Source organism: Phytophthora infestans, genomic scaffold (assembly GCF_000142945.1).
Source record: "Phytophthora infestans T30-4 supercont1.7 genomic scaffold, whole genome shotgun sequence".
NCBI lineage: Eukaryota > Oomycota > Peronosporomycetes > Peronosporales > Peronosporaceae > Phytophthora > Phytophthora infestans.
In genome coordinates this window covers 3,684,507-3,703,530 of record NW_003303752.1, presented here as the reverse complement: position 1 = coordinate 3,703,530, position 19,024 = coordinate 3,684,507, and the positions used below count along the sequence as shown (strand labels likewise).

Here is a 19,024-nt window from a genome sequence, read left to right as displayed (position 1 = left end):
CGCATATTTCCACTCACACTTGCTGAATTGATTCGAAGTTGACATTCTCCTATAGCTCCTGGAGAACTTCTTCAATGTAACTTACAAAACTCGAGTCAATCTGCTCCTCCTCCTCTTCGCTACGCTCGTGGACGGCTAACCGCTTTACGGTTCCTTCCAAGGCGCCAGTGTCCACAGCGATCGACATCTCGACACAAAACACGCACTGGAGCTCGGTCTGAAGGACGAAATGCAAGCGTCAGACCTTGACCAATATGGGGAACTTGCAACAACAGCGTACCATTTCCGCGAAGAAGAAGAACTTGACCAGCTTGTCCATGCTTCCGCTTGCCAAACAGCTCAGGCAGTTGCTGCGGAAGAACTCAATAACTTCATCCACCTCGGGCATTTCGTTCAAAGAATATGACAATGAAGCGCTGTAAAGAGCGCAAAAATGAGGTTAGACGCTGTCAATTTGCACACTTTCTAACAACGACACTTACATTTCCGTTGCCGTGGCCCAAACCTGTTCAAACTTTGCCGCGTCAATCGCAGGATTTTCGGCCAAATAATCGCGTGCTAACATCTCGTCTTCATCATCGTCAAAATCCTCTTCGTCGTCTTGGGATGTGACGTGAGACGCAGTACGAGACGCTGAGTGGGACGCCGTGTAGGGGGTTGTTTGGAGCTTGATTGGCTCGGGTTCTCTTCCGTTTTGAGGCTGCTGCTGGGCTTTAATCTGCGCTGGGTCATGCTGGGGCTGAAATGCTCTTACAGGACGCACTAGAGCTTGTTCCGCGAACTGTTGGAGAGCATCCTTAAGGATCTCCATGAAGATGACGTGGCCGTTTCTGTAGAGTATTGAGTTGACAATCCACTTGAGCGTCACAGACATGTCGGTCAAGCCTGGCATGACAGAGATATCCACCAAGAACAGAGTTCCCTCGGACTTCTACGTACAAAAAAAGTTAGAACACATCTGTAGAGCCTACTGAGTCAAAGAGGAAGAATACCTGCTCGGCAACAAACAGCCACTGCTGCTGTCCGCCAACCTTCTTGCTAGACGCACACATCAGCCGGTACGACTGTAAGAACGCTTGGAGATCGCGCGGATCCAGCTCGTGGGCGTCTACGGAGCCGAGATCCACCGACCATTCCTCTCTGCAGACACAAAATACTCATTAGCGACAATAATTCATCAAGCCACGCTAGCTGCAACAACGTACGATTCGTCGTTCGCTGACTCCCACATGTCCTCGAAGTCACAATCATCCACCGATGGATGCTCCACCAAGAAATCCTCAGCAGCAACAGCAGGGGTCTTAGCAACGGACCCAGTGGCGGATTGGCCTGAAGGTCGATCTGTTGAGCTAGTTCGAGACGAAGAATCATCCACAGGATTGGCTCCACCAATGAATCCAAACGCAGATCCGTCAGGTTTCGTCGCTTCTGGTGCTGGTTGCCCAATAAAGTTGAAGCCTGATCCCTTAGTACTCTTCATAGGAGGTGGCTTCGCTCCATTGCCAATCGCGAAACCGACAGGAGGCGCGTAGCCATTCTCCATCGACCTCGAATCAGATTCTCCGTCATGATCATCGTATTCGCTACTCGACGGATAATGAGACGTCTGGAACCGAGGGTCATTGTGACCAATCGTCTCCCTGTGATTCATTCCAAGTTCGCTAATGGTTCCAACCGATTCAGTTCGTCCAGGATAGGGCATTCCATGGCCAGCTAGGAAGAGCTTCTTCCCTTCGTCACTTATTGACCGTTCCCGGCCTTCCCGGTTGTTCGCAGTGACCGGACAAGCGGAGCCAACATCCTCTTCGGAAGTATCCGGATCAGCAAACTGCGGATTATCTGGATCTAGTCGGACAGCAGCAATCGCTTGTAAGAATTTTCGCGCATCAGCGCGATAAATGTTGTCATTCCGCTGTTGGGAAATGTGCGTGAAGACATCCAGATTCTCCTCAAATTCCTCCACACACAAATTCTGCTTTAATAGAGCCATAGAGGCGACAAACGCATTCCGATGAACCTGAAAAGAGTATCCGGTAAAGGTAAGTGTATCCATTAGTACGATAATTAGTACTTTAGCGTAGATAAAACGTACGTGGGTAGCGTAGAACTCGTATTTGGCCTGGAGCCTCTCCACCAGCGTGTCTGCAACTCCCTGTACGCAGATATACGAAGCCGCAGAAGGTAAATTAAATCGAGCTTGTCACTAATATCCAGAGTATCCTTCTTCGCACCTGTCTGTCTTCGTCCCCAAGCTCCAATACGCCCGTAACAAACATCACTATCTTCTCGTCCCTCAGAGTACCGTAACAAACCGCGTTCACCAATTTCGTCACGGCAGATGAAGCCTTCGGTTTACTAGGACTTCGCTTCGGAACCACAGCACTGATACTAACGTGAGGGACTCGTAGTTTGCGTCCCCACGACTTTTTCACAGGTCTGCTGCTGCCTTTCTTGCTTGCACCCTTCAGGATGTATACGCGTACACTTTGTCCAAATCGAACCACATCTCCCTCTAGTTAGCAGCACTGAAGCATCAGCATCATGACACTACAATCTGTTCCTTAGATCAGAACCTACCGTGCAGAAGAAAAGGATCATGCGGTGGAATCTTCTTGCGACCCACGTACGTCCCGTGTCGCGACATAAGGTCCACCATCTACACCATACAACAACATACCCACATCAGCATGAAGCCGAAGTTGGTATAAATATGGCTGCAGACAACGCTGCTAAACTCACATAAATACCGCCCTCGTTGTCGTGGATGACGGCCGCGTGTTTCCTGGAGACCGACGGGTTACCAAGCACGTGATCGCAGCTCTCCTGGTCGCGACCTAAAATGTTTACACGCTGTGTAGCCACCATGTACGTGGCGCAGTGGCGACTGTCCCGAAAGGCCTCGAGTCTTGCATGGGAGTTGGCCTCGACTGGCATGCACGCCCTGTGACGCAATTGTCAAGCTTAGAGCGATATTTACACAAGATCGCAGCGAAAAAAACGCACCAGTCGGGTGGGTGGAAGGCGGCAGTGCTGGTGCACAGGAAGGCAGCGCGCCCTGGGGAGTCCATGACGCTCCGCTCGCTCACCGAGACAGCGCGACTGACTATGCCGTGAGGATAGATAATGGGAGCCGGTTGACACTTTTTATTGGTAGAATATCAAAAAAAGATTACTGTGATTGGATGAAATGTAGTGGGACTGTCGAGTGAGAGGTTGCTTGCACTTCAAGAATGACATTCACTTGACGCGACCTGTATGCAAGAAAGATCCCTCCTGTCCAAGCATACACCAGCCACCATGCTCAGGCCGACTCGAGCTCCATCTCGGCAGGGGCTGCCGCTCCAGCGTAGGGACCTCGACGCAGACTCGCCTGCAGCTTTTCCAGTAAAGATGCATCTGCAACATGACAACAACAATATCACGAACGGGCACTGCATAAGTCGACGCGAAATCCCTACGGTCCACCATTGCAAAGCCTGAGGCAAGCAGCATACGTACCCAACAGCGAATGGAATGGCGAGGCTAGAACAGCGTCCAGTACTGCGAATTTCCACTCCCGCGTCTCCTTGGTCGGCTCAGTGGTGCGGTCCATGAGGAACTCGAAGAAGCCGCCGTATGAGAGCAACGCACGCATCCCCCAAGCGCTGTTCTGTGCAGCCACGGAGCGTAGAACGTGGAAGACAGACGTCCGCAACTCCTCGAACGGCTGCTTCAACGCGTTCATGAGCAAGACTAAAGTCGACTGCTGCGCACATTCCACTCCTAAACTATTGAACAACCGCTCGCACATGTTCCAGACACCGGCATTCTCCTCAGGCACTTGCTCAGGCTGCTTCGCGAGTCGCGTGTGTGCCCCGAGCACTCGTGCCAGTGAGTGAAAACAATTGGCTTTAACCGGCATCTTCGTACTGCTACCGAACTGTAGCCACACTTGACAAATGCTGCGGTATTGGAGCAGAAGTTGGAGCTCTATCATTGTAAAACATCAGTGTACAATTTCCAGTAATAAAAAATATTTAGAGGAAATATTGAGTTTACCTTTGTCGGACGAGGACGCAAACGCAGCCAGCGCGTCCATGGCTGCAATCTGTTGCAACGAATCCGAACTTTGCATTTTTCTCTCCACCGTCTCCAGAAAAGCCTTGGAGAGTGTGGCGTCGCTCCAACTCCATGATTGAATATTCAAACTGGCGGCAGTAGCTGACACTTCGCCCACAAGTCGAACGGCGTTGCCTCCAACAAATGGATCTGACAACAATTTGGGATAGCGTTAGCTCGTTAAGTTAACATTCACAGCAATGGTATTAGATTGTTGTGTACCTTCTGTCATCGCAAGCAGAGTCTTCAGCGTTCCTGCACTTGCACCAAGACGTATGAGCTTCATACAGTACTAAGGCGTCAGCAGCATGAAGCAGACATACCGGACTGAAATATGTACTGCACACCAATCTTGGTCTGGCATAATGCGGGCACCAAGTCGACGACATTCATCAAGAACAGTGGGTCGTCTGATTTTAGGCAGTTCAGAATCTATCCACAGCCACAAAGTCTGCTAATTAATTCAAGGTGTCGATAAAGCTTAGCTTCATCTAGACGTACCAAGTCAATGGCACCAGAAGAGATGCCATACTCCATGTGTTCATCCTTCTGTGCGCAGATCTTCACAATTGTTTCCAAATACCGTAAGAATTCAATTGAATTCTCTGTAATTTCACTGAATAAACATCAACTTTCAGTACATCACCCGCTAAAAAAATCTTCAAATGTTCGGCAGACCTGCTCTGCGCTTTGGTCTTCAGTGAGTCTAGCACTGCTTGGTAGATGCCACTGTTTGCGATGTTTGAAAGCTATAAGACCCACATCAATTATTAGCGAACCAAAAAAAAACACGTGAACTCTCACCATTTCCAACACAGTCGACGCCTTGGCAGCCACCTCAATGTCTTCATCCGTTATTACATCGCAAACCTGCGTCAAAACCAGTGGGTCCGCCTGCGTTATTGCAATAGTAGAGAAAGACTTAGCATTGGCAGGAGTTTCAGGCGATTCCAGGTCGTACCACGACTTTGACCTGGTCCAGCGACGGCTTCCTGCCTAGTTGTGCAATAAACTGGTTCACCACAAGCACTCTCGCCTCCTTCTCTACATGCGCTAGTCCAGCCAGAACAAACGGTACAATCTGTCGGTGCATGTCAGTTCATATGAGGCCGGGTTATTGTACAATAGATACACAAAAACTTACGTCTGGCTGAAAGAAGAGACCGGTACCGTCGTCCTCAGCGCTCAGCACGCGGTTGATACAGGCACACGCCTGCTTCACCTGTTTGCAGCGTATACTACCGGGTTAGGAGAGTAAGGGTCGTTGGCTGGAACCAGGTGCGCACGGACCTGCTTGGAGGATCCACGATCGCTTGCGTCCTGTAGACAAGCGAACAGTGTCTCGACGGGGATCCTCTCCAGGAAATCATGCACCAGTGCGTTCTCCTGTTCGGCCGCGTACAGGTGCCCAGAAGTACCAATGACTGTCTCCTGGAAGCGCATTATTTCCTGCCATACCACGTTGATATCCATTATTTAGTATGCTCCTGCGCTTGCCAAAATTCGAAAAATGAGTGTCAGTTTGAGCAAATTTCAGGTAAAATATTGGTAATAAGACTGAAAACATTTCTTACAGCTCCTTTTTGTATCTTAGCAAAGAAATATGTTTTCTAAATTTAAATATTGCAGCGTACCTTGAATATTTGGGATGAAGGGGATAATACACTGCGCGACAGATCACATCGGACACCCACTTACAGTGCTCTAGCGCCGTCAATACGGCGAGTTAGGTCATACTATTTAGATATATGCGAGTTATTGACAGTAGGAAAAGCCTAGGAGCACTAACGAGCGCAGATTCGGCCGCTGAGGGGGACCTCCAATACAACTTTCCACTTTCAGCTCCACGACAGATCAGATCGGACAGTACAGACTATACAAAAATCAAGTATATTTTTAAGCTGAAAATTTGTGGCTGCAGCGCGTGTACCTGGTGGGTGGCTGCCATGAGCGTGGAGTGCATGGCTCATTCTAAAAGATGCCGAAGACCAAGAAGCCTCCATTAACCGAGCGAGAGAGGGGGAGGATTGACATCCTCTTTGAGGCTGGAGCCTCCAAGCGCGCCATCGCGCGCAGCCTCGGCCGCAGCCCCGACACCATCTGCCGTGCACTGCCTCCCAAGCCTCCACCCAAGGCACGCAAGACCGCGAAGCCCCCCAAGCGAAGCGGAGCGCCCCCAGCACTGACGAACCGCGAGGTCAGGCGTCTTGTGCGCACTGCATCGCGTGGCGAGCACTCGGCGGCGCAGTTGAAAGCCGAGTTAAGCCTCGACGTGCACGTGAGGACCATCCAGCGCGTCCTAGTGAGGGTCGACTGGCTGGTCTACACGAAAATGGTTAACACGCTTCCGCTGAAGCCGGAAGACATGGCCGCACGCTTCACGTGGGCAGCGGGGAAGCTGTTGCTGAAAGACGCCGGGTCTTATTGGGATTCCATTATCTTCTCTGATGAGAAGAAATGGAACCTTGATGAGCCCGACGGCTTTCAGCAATATTGGAGGGACTTACGCCGACCTCCCCGAAGGACCAATAGAAGGCAAGCAGGGGAGGATCGGTAATGGTTTGGGCTGCATTTAGTGGGCGGGGAAAGTCTCAGCTGGTAATTTTGAATGGGAAGCGAAACTCTACCGACTACGTGTACACGTTGTCCGAGTTTTGCTTCCCTATGCACATGCCAACTACGGTCTAGACTATATCTTCCAACAACATAATGCCAGCATCCACATCTTAGCCCGCACTAAGGACTTTTTTGCGGACCAGGAAGTCAAGGTGCTCGACTGGCCGTCTAAGTCACCCGACTTAAATCCTATTGAAAACCTATGGTCAATAATGAGCCGGCGCGTTTACAGGAACGGTAAGCAATTCGACAAGGTGTGTGGTCTGAAAGAAGCCCGATTCGAAGCTTGGCATTCCATCCCTCTCGCTTTGCTGCAGTCACTGGTAGAGTCAATGCCGCGTCGCTGCTTAGCGGTTGTTGCCGAGAAAGGAGATAGAACGACTTACTAAGGAAAAAAAAACCTGATTTTTGTATAGTCTGTACTGTCCGATCTGATCTGTCGTGAAGCTGAAAGTGGAAAGTTGTATTGGAGGTCCCCCTCAGCGGCCGAATCTGCGCTCGTTAGCGCTACTAGGCTTTTCCTACTGTCAACAACATCGCATATATCTAAATAGTATGACCTAACTCGCAGTATTGACGGCGCTAGAGCACTGTAAGTGGGTGTCCGGTGTGATCTGTCGCGTAGTGTATCGGAGCTGTACATTCCGCGCAAAAAATATATGGATGAATATAGTGATCTTTCCGACAAATAAATTTTATAGTTACGACCAGAGTGAGTTTAATAATTACATTAGCCAAACACCTTTCTTATTTTGGTGCTTTTAGCCAGTAATAGGTGTTAGGGGTAGGGGTTGGACTCTTCGACACTTTCCGACATATATTTGTCGGAAGTAAAGGCATAAATATGAATATTCCAATACAATAAAAAAAAGCTAAATATTCTACGAATTCGGACATATAGGCTAAAGCAGGAATATCCCTAACGTAGGAGTTCAATAGATGACAGCACTCCTTACTTTTCAAAAAGCAGAAGAGAAAGCTCAGCATGAGCCTCTCGGCCTTCGTTCCTACGAGCACGTAAAAGGCGCGCTCAACTGCAATTGCAGCATTCAAGCGGATGCTGGAGGATGAGCATGTTAATTTGGAATTTGTCCAAGCTAGCATTCTTCTCGACACCTCTGGCAAACGCTTAGCGGCAACAACGGACCGATTTGGTGTCTATTTGGCCACTAACGAAGGTAAGAAAGGAAAGCTTGCAAGGAACACTGCGTCCTCAAAATATAGAAACGTAAAGCTATGGCTATTCGATGTGTATTCTCACTTGCGTGTAGCTACTGAATTGATATTGTTAAAGCAAGGAAAGACGTTAGATAAACACTACTTAAAACGTGAAAATGGAGGGTTAACTAACAAAGCTCCCCCTTGTACTAAAGAGGATTTAAAGGCCATAGTACGTTATGTTTACAGCAATGCACGAGTCAACGCAGACTACCAAGACGCTGCCATGGCGCGTTTGATGTGGCACTGTTTTGGTCGATCATCAGACCTCTGCTACGTCCAGAAGCAACATGTGTCGGTGTCATCGGACGGCGTGTTTTATCTGCGCTTGCTCCGCGTAAAGACTTCCGAGGAACAAGGCCTCACACTTGCCCCCGACAAGGACGACTTCTTGACGTGGCCATTGCACTCGCTAGCAGTAGCGCTGGCAATACCAGAAGCTCCTAGTCCGTCGCTACTTGGTCACTTGCCAGCGCTAACTCCACAGACAAGTGCTATGCTTGATGCTGGAGCTTCAATACACGACTAGCTTTCCTTGACCCCCGACACACTCCACGTTGCCGTTACCCCGCGACCTACAAATCCCCAAGACACAGTTAGCAGAAACTCACCCGCTCCAATCCCAACACTGGACAAAGGCGTGAAACGAGGCGAGGACAGCATGCAGAGCCACGTCAACAGGATGCTGAAGCGCGTAACCGAGCCTGCAGGGGTCAAGGCGGAGTTGAGTTCTCATTCCTTTCGCCGAGGAGGTGCTCAACGCGTTAATGGCGACGACCGACTTGCTGCTCAGTGGATCTTCGACCATGGTGCTTGGGATATGACGAAGACCAACAAGGCCTTTGCCTATATCACCAGCACCGCGCGGGAGGACAGGAAGATGGCGCGCGTCTTGAGCGGCTGGAGTGCTGACGCTGCTTCTAAGGTGATCGACACGGCTTTGCTGGACTTTACGGCGCTCGAGCATCTTGAACGGTTACAGGAGCTGTTGTTCGCCATCTGTACAAGTCTCAACGAGCGCAGGCTAAACGTGAGTACAAAGGTTCTCAGCGTACTCACAGCTTGTCTTGTCCGACACTATCCTCAGCTCAAGGCTCTTGCCCCTAGATCACCCATAGTCATGCGCGTTGAAGAGTGCCTGGTTGCTGCTGACATCCCCCTTGCGAGCTTGCTGAAGTGGTCTATAGCGCTGAACGAGAAAGCTGATGTACCTGCTCAAGACAAAGAAGAAACCTAAGAAGCAACGCACATGTGTCCGGCAATGAATCATGTTTTGGCTGTCATTTAATAGTTAGTTGCATTCAATCGTGTCCTAGCAGAACGCATGACCATCGTCGAGGCCGCGCTACTCAAGTGTCGAAGCTCATCTTTGTAAACAAGGCAGCAGCTGAAGAGCAACAACAAGAGCAAGAATCGTCAAATCAAGAGCCAAAGCCTAAGCGAAGGAAAAAGCAAGCAACGAACCTGTCCGCCACGTGGTACGAGTGGTACACTAAGACGCCTCCTGTGTGGAGCAGTACTGAGTGTCAAAAGAAGTCCGAGTCGCGCCACGTCGTCGCATTCATAAAGATCTTCTTGGCAGATGGCATCGCGTTAGACATCCAAGCTGGACTACAAAGACCAAGTTCTCGACGCCGGTCGCAGGGCATAAGAAGCTGTTTTCGGGTTTCTAACGTCGCAAGGCGTTAATGCGAAGGGAGCTGGCAGTGCTCTGCACGCGCTACGACCATTCCACAAGTCTGGGGCGTTGGATGATCGCATAAGCGCGTACAAGCGCCTCCTTGCCACCGGAAGAATAGCTGACCCTGCTCCAGTAGACACTAAAGACATACTCGCCGTGGTGGGGCACGGCTAAACCCTCTTGAATACAATTACATTCACAGTTAGTACAGTTAGTTACAATACAACGCATTTCGTACAGCGAACTGCTTCTTCACCACCAACAAACCTGGTGCTGCACCTCACAACGTTGAACACTCAGCACGAGCCCCTTCAACGGCAGCACGAATCATCGCCGCCCTCCCTAGCACAAACCAACGCATTTCTCGGCAGCGACGTCAGCACGAACCAGCACCGCACTATTCTACAGACGTAGCAGTCGCCAACAGCGTCCTCCCAAGCAGCCGCAGCAGTCACCAGCGTCGTCCTCCCCAGCAGCCTTACCAGTCACCAACGTCGCTCTATCCAGCAGCTGTAGTCGTCACTAACCATGTCTCAAAGGATAGCGCCGACCCGACTTGAACGGGCTCCTCAGGGTAAACCCTGGCTCTACCAGTTGAGCTACGGCGCTGCGGTCGGAGGGGGTCAGAGCTCTGCTTAGTAGCTGATGAAAAAAGAAAACTGATTCGACTTGAGCTCTGTCGGCAGTCGGCCCACATGTGGCGCTTCGATAGCCACTGATGGCAGCGCGTGTCTGTTCCAAGACAAGTGGCATTAGCTCATTGGTAGAGTTGATCCAATTGGAGGCAATCAACCTTTCATTGGCTAATAATTTATCCTATATCCAGGTTCGTGCCTCCAAGGTCACCTCAATTAGTGGCCCCTCTCACTCCCCTCATTAATGAATTTGCTGCGTGAGGAGCACATTGCTCTGAGGCTTTAAACATGCGTGTAACGGAAAATGGCAATATTTCAGCCTACAGGCCTCTATAGGCCATTTTATTGTCCCTGTGAATGCAGCATGAAAGCTGACTGGAAGCTCACATCCAATGTTTGGCTCGCACTTAGCTGAATATGCTGTATGATGTTTACATGTTTTGGGCTCTTCTTTTTCCTGTTACCAAATTGTCGGAAGAGCTAAGGTGTTGGAACCGTTGCGATATGGATGAATATAATCAGTTATCCGACCTCACCTAATTTTTTTATGGGGCATGGGGGCTCATTATCGACCAATTAGCAGTTTGTTATTAGCTCGACCCAATCGAAATTCTTCCATCTTTTATTTAAGCCAATCAGAATGTGGAAGATGTGGTAGGTCCTCTACGCCAGCCATTCGGACGTATCGGGTCGGAGGCGGACTAAAAATATGTGTATCCGTCTACAAACGCCAAGTGAAAGGCATATCACTTGCATATTTGCAGCCCATCCGTCTTATCCGACCAGAATGGGCTTAGACGAGCTAAAACCTGGCAACACCAAGCGTGCCAAGGAAACAGCCATCAAGGTGTTTAAGACGTTCGTAAAGAGCGAAGATGTTGAGTTTGACTATGTTAAGCAATGCATTGAACAGGATGGTACAGGTAATTGTTTGGTGTCTGTGTTAGATAAGTATGGCATGTATCTTGCATTTAACGAGGGCAAGAAGGGCAAACCACTTGCCCGGAACACCTCCATGCAGTACTACCGACAGAGTAAGATGTGGATTTTTGAGCTCTTCCCCGTGCAACGGCACATTGTCGAAGCAAAGTTGCTTAGCATGGGGAAGACGCTCGAACGCTTTTGCATGAAGCGAGACGGAAAGGTGGTTAACAAAGCACCACCATGCTCAACGAATGACTAAAGAAAATGATGCTGTATTTGTATGAGAGTACATGGTTCCCCTAGCGACTACCAAGATGCTGCCTTACTGTGTCTGATGTGGCACCTGTTCGGCCGTGCTTCCGATCTGTCGCTTGTGCACAAGCCAAACCTGTCCGTCGATGCGGCCGACGTGTTCTTCGTACGCTTCATCCGAATGAAAATCCGTGGAGCAGGGGCTCTCGCTCTTCCCGGACACCGACTTCGTCACGTGCCCGCTTCACGCGATTGCCATGGCCCTGATCACGCAGTCTGCACCGACACCGGCCTTGATCGACAGCTTGCCGGAGATCCCGATCGAGGCCGCTGTTAACCTGTCGCCGGCGACGCCACTGCTTGAGGTCCTGAACCACCCAAGTGAATTTGCCGCGCTTGACGCCACCGCCACGCGCGCCAATTGCTCGACGAAGCCCGCCGCAGCTGTGCCGACGATTTACACCCACGTCAGTCGCCTGCTTGATCGCGTAGCCTCTGACATCTCATTCCTTTTGGCGCGGTGGGGCGCAGCACGTCAACGGCTGTGATGGACTCGCGGAGCGCTGGATCTTCGACCGCGGCGCCTGGAACATGTCATCGACAAACAAGGGGTTTAATTACATCTTCAACACGAGCAGACAGGACCACATGATAGGCAAGGCGCTTAGTGGTTTTGCCACGGGCGCGGACGTGGAGCTGCTGGACTTGGACGCGTTTGACGCCGAGACGCGGCTGAAGATTGCAGGTGTACAGCGGCTTCTGTTCGCAACATGCTACAAAATGAACAGCTCCAAGTACAACATCAGTCCCAAAGTGGCGGATGTTCTTACAGCGTACCTCGTGCTGCACTACCCGCTGCTGAAAACGCTTCGCTCCGGTGGGCTTGCCGTCAGGCGCTTGGAGACGGCTGTTGTCCACGCAGGGGCTGCGATTGCAGATCTTCTGGCAGGGTCGTCACACCTCGCCACCTACAAGAAACCTGCGCCAGCACCACGCAAAGAACCACCTACGCCAATGCACAAGGAAACAAGCAACGAATCCTAAATAATCGATCACCAACGACGTGTGATTAACCAGTTAATGCTGCACATCAAGCGTCGAGATGAGCGCATGGATGTCATAGAGGCTAAGCAAGAAGGGGGTACAACACAAGCCACGAACAAGAAGCGTAAGCAAGGGCCAAGCCAAGTACAAGAGAAAACCAAGTGCAGACGGACATCAGTGACTCACCTTCACGCAACAGCAGGCTCCTGTGCGTACCGCGCACAGGAGCCCTTCGGACTGGCTGATGCCCCTAAACGCCAGCGCTCGAACGCGAAACAGCTCGTGGCCTTCATGAAGCTGTACGTAGCTGACGACTTAAAGCTGGACCCAAGCGCTGTCAATGACCGTGCACAAGTCCTCGCGCTCGGCAAGCAAGCTGAAGCAGCGGTGCTGGCATTTCTCGGCAGGCTTGAGATCAAGTCGCGCGGTTCCACGGCAGTTCGCAAGCACCTCCACGACCTATATCAGCGAGGCGCCCTCAACGACAAGATCACGCGTCTGCAGCAGCTGCGCAGTGCTGCAGCCGTCCAAGATCCCGATCGACAGGATGGCCTTGAGCTTGTAGCTAGTACGTAGACACTCGCACAGAACAAAACGACGAAGATAAGAGCGAAATACACGTGCATGTTAGCAAACTATTTATCATCGAAACCATGGCACCAACAACGCGCACAAGACCCGGTAGGACCCTACAAAGCACGCAGCAGCATTGGCACGCCGTACACGATTCATGGCTGCAGGACGTGGCACGCTTCCACCTCTGGGATGATGACGGCGGCTGGGGTTGAACCAGCTACCTCAGGGCAAGCCCTGCGCTCTTCCGGTGAGCTACATCGTCGGGGAAAGGGGGGTGGAGGTGGAAGCGGCTACCTGCAGGACCAAATTTGCGACGAGTCGGGCTGGGAGGTCTGAGGGGGGGGGGGTCGGCCTGAAAAAAGACGACTGGCAATGCCCCCTCTTTGTCGGCCGAACCGAAGAGCTACTGTGGCCTTCTTTAGCTTTCTGTGGCTGCTGGCCAACAGCTAGCCACGTGTCTATCCAATTATGCGTGGGCATGTATAATTGGTAGATATTTCTATTAATAGGCATACACAGCAGCGACTAATCGTGAGCATGCTCTTAATAGTGGACCCCGCCTCGAAAATCATGGACTCATTACTGAATTTACCTGCCCGAGAGCACATGGCTCCGGCCCAATTTAATCGTTTTTTTTTTACCTTTTCTTGATTTTCTCAGCCTACAGAGCGTTTCTGACAGTTTCCTTGCGCCTATAGACTAGGCTTAAAACAGACCTTGTGACCTTTTGCATATTTTATCATCTCCCCTAATCATTCAACAATTACCGTGTTTGTCAGTCAAACGTTTTGGCACGCTGTACAATTTTATGCATGGTGTACCATTTTCTTGGGACCGGTCGGAGAGGTCCTCCAGTCGGATAAATTATGGTATGGATGAATATACACGTCTTTCCGACAGACACAAAGGCAAAAATGTAAATATGTAATTAATATCCAATCATATATTACCTTTAATCCAAATTAGCCAATTAGATCGCACAGGAGCAGGTTCTTCATTCCGATATTTTCTGACATATTTGTCGGAAGCTTGAGCTAAATGTTTAAAAACCAATGCTGAATATAAGTCGTGTAAGAAATATGTCAATATTTTTTGTGATTCCGACAATGCGGCATGCCTCTTAGTTTAGGTTAACATTGAACAGTAGTGTAACGGTACACTCAACCAGTCATGTCCGTTTCAAATAGAGCAGAAGAGACAACCAGAAACCAGCATGAGCCTCTCCGCACTTATCCCTACAAACACGCAGAAAGCGCGTTCTACCGGAATAGGTGCGCTCGAGCGTATGCTAAAAGTCGAGGATGTATCCATGAACGTTGTCCGAGCATGCATTCTCAGCAACAGCTCCGGAAAGAGCTTAGCGGCGGTGATGGATCGTTTTGGCTACTTTCTCGCCACATGCGAAAATAAGAAAGGTAAGTTGGGGCCCAACACCGCCATTTCTTACTTTGGAAACGTGACGCTTCATTTTCTTAATGAGTATCTTCATTTAAGATTGCCAACCGAGTTAATATTGCTTCAACAAGGGAAGACTCTAGAAAAACACTGCCTAAAACGTGATAATGGAGGGCTTACTGACAAGGCGGCACCTTGTACAAAGGCGGATTTGTGCTCACTAATGTGATATGTGTAAAAAAACAGCATCCGTCGCCTCAGATTACGAAGATGCAGCGCTTGCGTGATTCATGTATCATCGATTCGGCCGGTCATCGGCATTGTCAGCTGAAAACGTTTTCTGCTTCGAATGAAGACAGTTGAGAAGCAAGTCCTCACGCTCGTACCTGATCGGGCGGATTTTGTGATCTTTCCGCTTCACACGCTCGCAGTGGCCTTGGTGCTGCAGGATTCGCCTTGTGTGTCCCTGCTAAGCCAGCTTCCTTCTCTTGTGACACCATCCGCGCCCTCTCTTGATGCAGGAGCATCCCTTCTTGATGTACGTCAAGTACCTGCGGCCAATGCTGCCACCTCTTCGCAGCTTCCTGTAGCAGGGATGACTGACCGGGCTGCCACCACCCAGCCAAGCGATCCGAGCTCTGCTGCAGCCAGCCCTTCAAAGACCAACCAAGCTCGTGGTGACGACGAGGTACAAGCGTACGTGAACCGGCTCCTCGATCGGGTGTCAGAGCCTGCAGGAGCCTCAGCCAACCTGACTTCGCAGTCCTTCAGACGGGGCGGGGCGCAACATGCAAACGGGGACAAGCGGCTGGCAGCACAGTGAATCTTTAATTGTGGGTACTGGGACATGACGCGCACTAACAAGGGCTTCGTCGACGTATTTAATACGCCACACGAGGATAATAAATTAGCACGAGGCTTGAGCGGGTGGGCTGCTGACGAGGCACCGACATTTGATGTTGCCATTCTCGACCATGGAGCACAGGAGCGCATGACCCGATTTCAGATGTTGCTGCTCACTTCCTGTGTAGAGCTGAAGGATAACAAGCTAATCGTGAGTCGCAGAGTAGTTAGGATTATTACCGCCTACCTGATTAGGCATTTCCCGCATGTGAAGACTCTTGAGCCCAGGAGTTCGTTGTTCGAGTAGAAGAATACTTGGAAGCAACTGACATCTTCCACACCGACCTGCTGGCGTGGTCCGTCGCGTTGAACCATGTCGCCTCCAGATCTGCTCAACAAAGAGAGGATACTAAAAAAAAGACTGCAACCGTACGGAGTGTCATCGTGCTGCTGTCATTAGCGAGCTTTTCGAAAGTGTCTGCACGCCGGCTGGTGCTTGAGGCTGCCATCCTTAAGCGACCTGCGCAAGAAGATCTAGCCCAAACTCCAGAACAGGAGCAAGTTTCATCAGTTCAAACACCTGCATCGAAACGCAGAAAGAAAGCGACTACCGACCTGTCACCCATTTGGTTCAGGTGGTACATACGGCAGCCTCGCGTCTGAAGCTCTAACGACCGACAAAATAAGTCAGATTACCGCTTGATCGTCGCGTACATAAAGCCTTTCCTTGAGCTTCACGAGAGATCGGAGGACTACAAGGATCGCGCTCTCGAGGTCGGACAACGCGCAGGGTCGACGGTCCTCGGCTTCCTGAGTGGACAAGGCATCCGAGCGACGGGCGGCGGTAGCGTACTGCATGAGATGTGCAAACTGCACCGCTTAGGGGCCTTTGACGGCCGTTTTACCACGTACCGTACACACTTCACCGTGGACCAATTTGCTAGCCCTGCGCCTACATCAACCCAAGATATACGTCAGCTCGTAGGACATGTGTACGACAAGCCAGTAGATGTTTATAAATAGCACCTTTTTGAATACATCATAAAGCCGATAGTAGGGAATCGCCCCCCACCCCACCCACCCACACTTGTTATTATTCGAGCGCTGTATCAGCAGTGCCGGCGAGATTCGTGTGCGCAATGGTATAATGTGCTCTGGACTGGGCACTGATGGCTGTTGCCGTAGCCCGCAAGGTGTAGTTCGTATAGGCATACACATATTTGCGTATCAATCGGACGTGATACGTCTGATCAGCTGGCGAAGAGGACTCGTCTATCCCTATTCAATTTGTTTGGTTGAATGACATTAAAGCTTTTAAATAACGTTACAGCAAAATTATCTCATTGGCTGTAAGATACCAGTACCAAATTTTAGTGAGGTCCGATAAAGCTTCAAATTCTACCATACCGCCAACATGTGATCGGAGTGCAACTCGCACAGCTATTTACTGCTGGAAACAAAGCACCCGACGGAATACAGGGCTGCAGTAATTGTATACAGTAAAAAGGAGCGCATGCGAAGTTCACTTTGAACAAAACAAATTGACTAGAACCTTTCACTTTGAGTACAACGTTTGTGTAGCCCTCTCTTCTCTATTCTATTCACGTCAGACGCACATTATTAGTACTGTTTAGCCAATTGGTGAGGCACCGCCCAGCACACAGCTGTGATCTCTGTGTTAAACACGGCTTTGTTCAGCAACGCGCATTACCTTACATGTTTACCTACTTGTAATAGTTTTTAATGGACAGTGATACTGCCCGTGATTAAAATTATGGAACACTGAGTATTAATACAGGATCGTCCCATGTTTTGCCCATGTTTTTAGACATACCGTCAAATCGGATACTTTACTTACGAAGGATATGAAAATATCTTTATATCCTCGGCGTCCTCGAATACATAGTGTCATCGAGCCCGAAATGCAAGCACATGTACTAAAGTCCATGATTGTCCTTGATTTGACGTAGATAGTGTTGTGCCATTGTATATTAAATATACTATGGCATATATTATATACTATGGCACAACACTATTACAAAGTAATATTATTACTTTGTATGCTACCAATTATAGTAAAATGATAGGCTAAAAGAAATGTAAATCAGCTCTTATTGGCTAAGACAGTAGATACACTAACAGCCAGGCAAAGGAAGGAGGCCAGCATTGGCCACCAAAAGGGAAAGCCGAGGGACGTTACGGAGAGGCGTGTGCCACCTCACTTTCCAAATACTGACGGCATTGCAACAACTACAACTATTCGTCTCACACAACATTTTAAGTACGATGACTACTGACGCGAGGTCTAGTGGCGGTCTCGAGAAGTTTAACGGCAAGTCCTACACAATGTGGAAGGACAAGCTACTTACGCACGTCAACTAGTTGGACCATGTGTACCAAACGAAGCAGCTTGAGAAGAGGCACCCCGAAGCGAAGGTGCTGATGGCTGACTTCCTCAGAAGCAACGCCGAAAAGCCGGGGTCGCCGACCACCGAAACCGCCACAGAAGAGACGTACGCAATGCGGTGGGGGGGGGGGGGGTGATGCATTGGACACAGGCAAGGGGAGATCTTCAGAACCTGTTGAATCAGGTTCTTCTCAACTTCTTTTTGCCAACCCTACCGGTTATGGTTTCCTCAATGGATCGATGTGAGGTTATTCGACTCCTCAAAAAGGATTTGGGGCAAGGAGATGCAGCCGGCCTCAATGAGTTAACGAGAGCCTGGTCTAAATTGACACGCACTCCTTGGTGCGACTTGGTGAACTTTGTTCGCGCAACTTAAGAAAACAAACAAATGAGATTAATAGGAAGTCTTGCCAGCTTTTGAGACAGGACATGGTGATAGAGCCGTGGCTTTGCGTTGAAGTGCTGTCTCAGATGCCTAGTGAGTTTTGGGCATCATCAATTTCAATGAAAAAGGAGGTTTTTACCGTGGATCAGGTGAAAACTTCGAGGCGCCGGATTTTCGGGGATAAATCGAAGAAAGAGGTGGGACTTATGGATAAGTCCCAGGCAGTTACTGTCAACAATGTGCGGGTCAAGCAGGGTGCAAAGCGAAAACCCAGTGGAAACGAGGGTGAGAGGAGTTGTTTCTACTGCTTCCAAACTGGCCACTTCAAGCCGGAATGTCCTACCAAGTTGGCCGACAGAGACCCAAATCGAGAGGGTAAATTTGCGACTGACGTCAACACTGCGCCGGGGGGTAAGAAGGCTAAAAGCGCAGTTAACACTGCTAAGGCAATCATTAGTGAGGGTATGGAGCGCCTAAAAGTGGGTGAGAAGACCTTTTTGGAGAAATGTGCTGAAGATGAGGACATGGACGACATCGAAAGCGTGGTCCCAGCGCACCATGAGGGTTTTGAGGATTGCTGCAAGTCAGCAAAGACACCGCTCCAGTCGCCGCAAACTATGTATGGCATTGAAGCAGAGGTAAGTAAACGTGATGCCTCTTATTTAAGTGTGCTAGAAAGGCTTACTCTAACGGATGATATGTGGGTGGTTGATACTGGTGCAGGTCGTGCTATAACACCAGATAGAGACTGATTTAGAGGGGGCCTTCAGCCTGGCCAGAGCCACACATTCACCTACTGTAATGGATCCACCTCTCACAGCACACTTAAGGGATCAATAAAACTACATATTTTGAATCCTAATAGGAGGTTGAGTTCTGAAACATTAACCGATATATCATTTGACCAAAAGTGCAATAGCAATTTGCTGAGTGCATTCTATCTGGCTAAA

The 19,024-nt window shown here is 49.8% G+C and overlaps 2 protein-coding genes across 2 annotated transcripts; both read right to left on the bottom strand.

Moving 5' to 3' along the window:
- Positions 1–6: 6 nt before the first annotated feature.
- On the bottom strand, positions 7–3,068 carry PITG_05532 (uncharacterized protein; the record flags this gene model as incomplete). Its single annotated transcript, XM_002999117.1, has 10 exons — positions 7–217; positions 281–416; positions 483–931; positions 993–1,140; positions 1,206–1,537; positions 2,093–2,152; positions 2,232–2,512; positions 2,578–2,656; positions 2,740–2,941; positions 3,004–3,068. The coding sequence occupies 10 exons, from the start codon at positions 3,066–3,068 to the stop codon at positions 50–52; spliced, it is 1,920 nt and encodes a 639-aa protein (XP_002999163.1).
- A 233-nt stretch (positions 3,069–3,301) lies between these two features.
- On the bottom strand, positions 3,302–5,571 carry PITG_05531 (uncharacterized protein; the record flags this gene model as incomplete). Its single annotated transcript, XM_002999116.1, has 11 exons — positions 3,302–3,396; positions 3,499–3,969; positions 4,039–4,248; positions 4,321–4,353; positions 4,422–4,530; positions 4,600–4,714; positions 4,777–4,847; positions 4,903–4,992; positions 5,063–5,179; positions 5,243–5,320; positions 5,389–5,571. 11 exons carry the CDS (start codon positions 5,569–5,571, stop codon positions 3,302–3,304), a joined length of 1,572 nt encoding a protein of 523 aa, XP_002999162.1.
- Between the last annotated feature and the right edge of the window lie 13,453 nt (positions 5,572–19,024).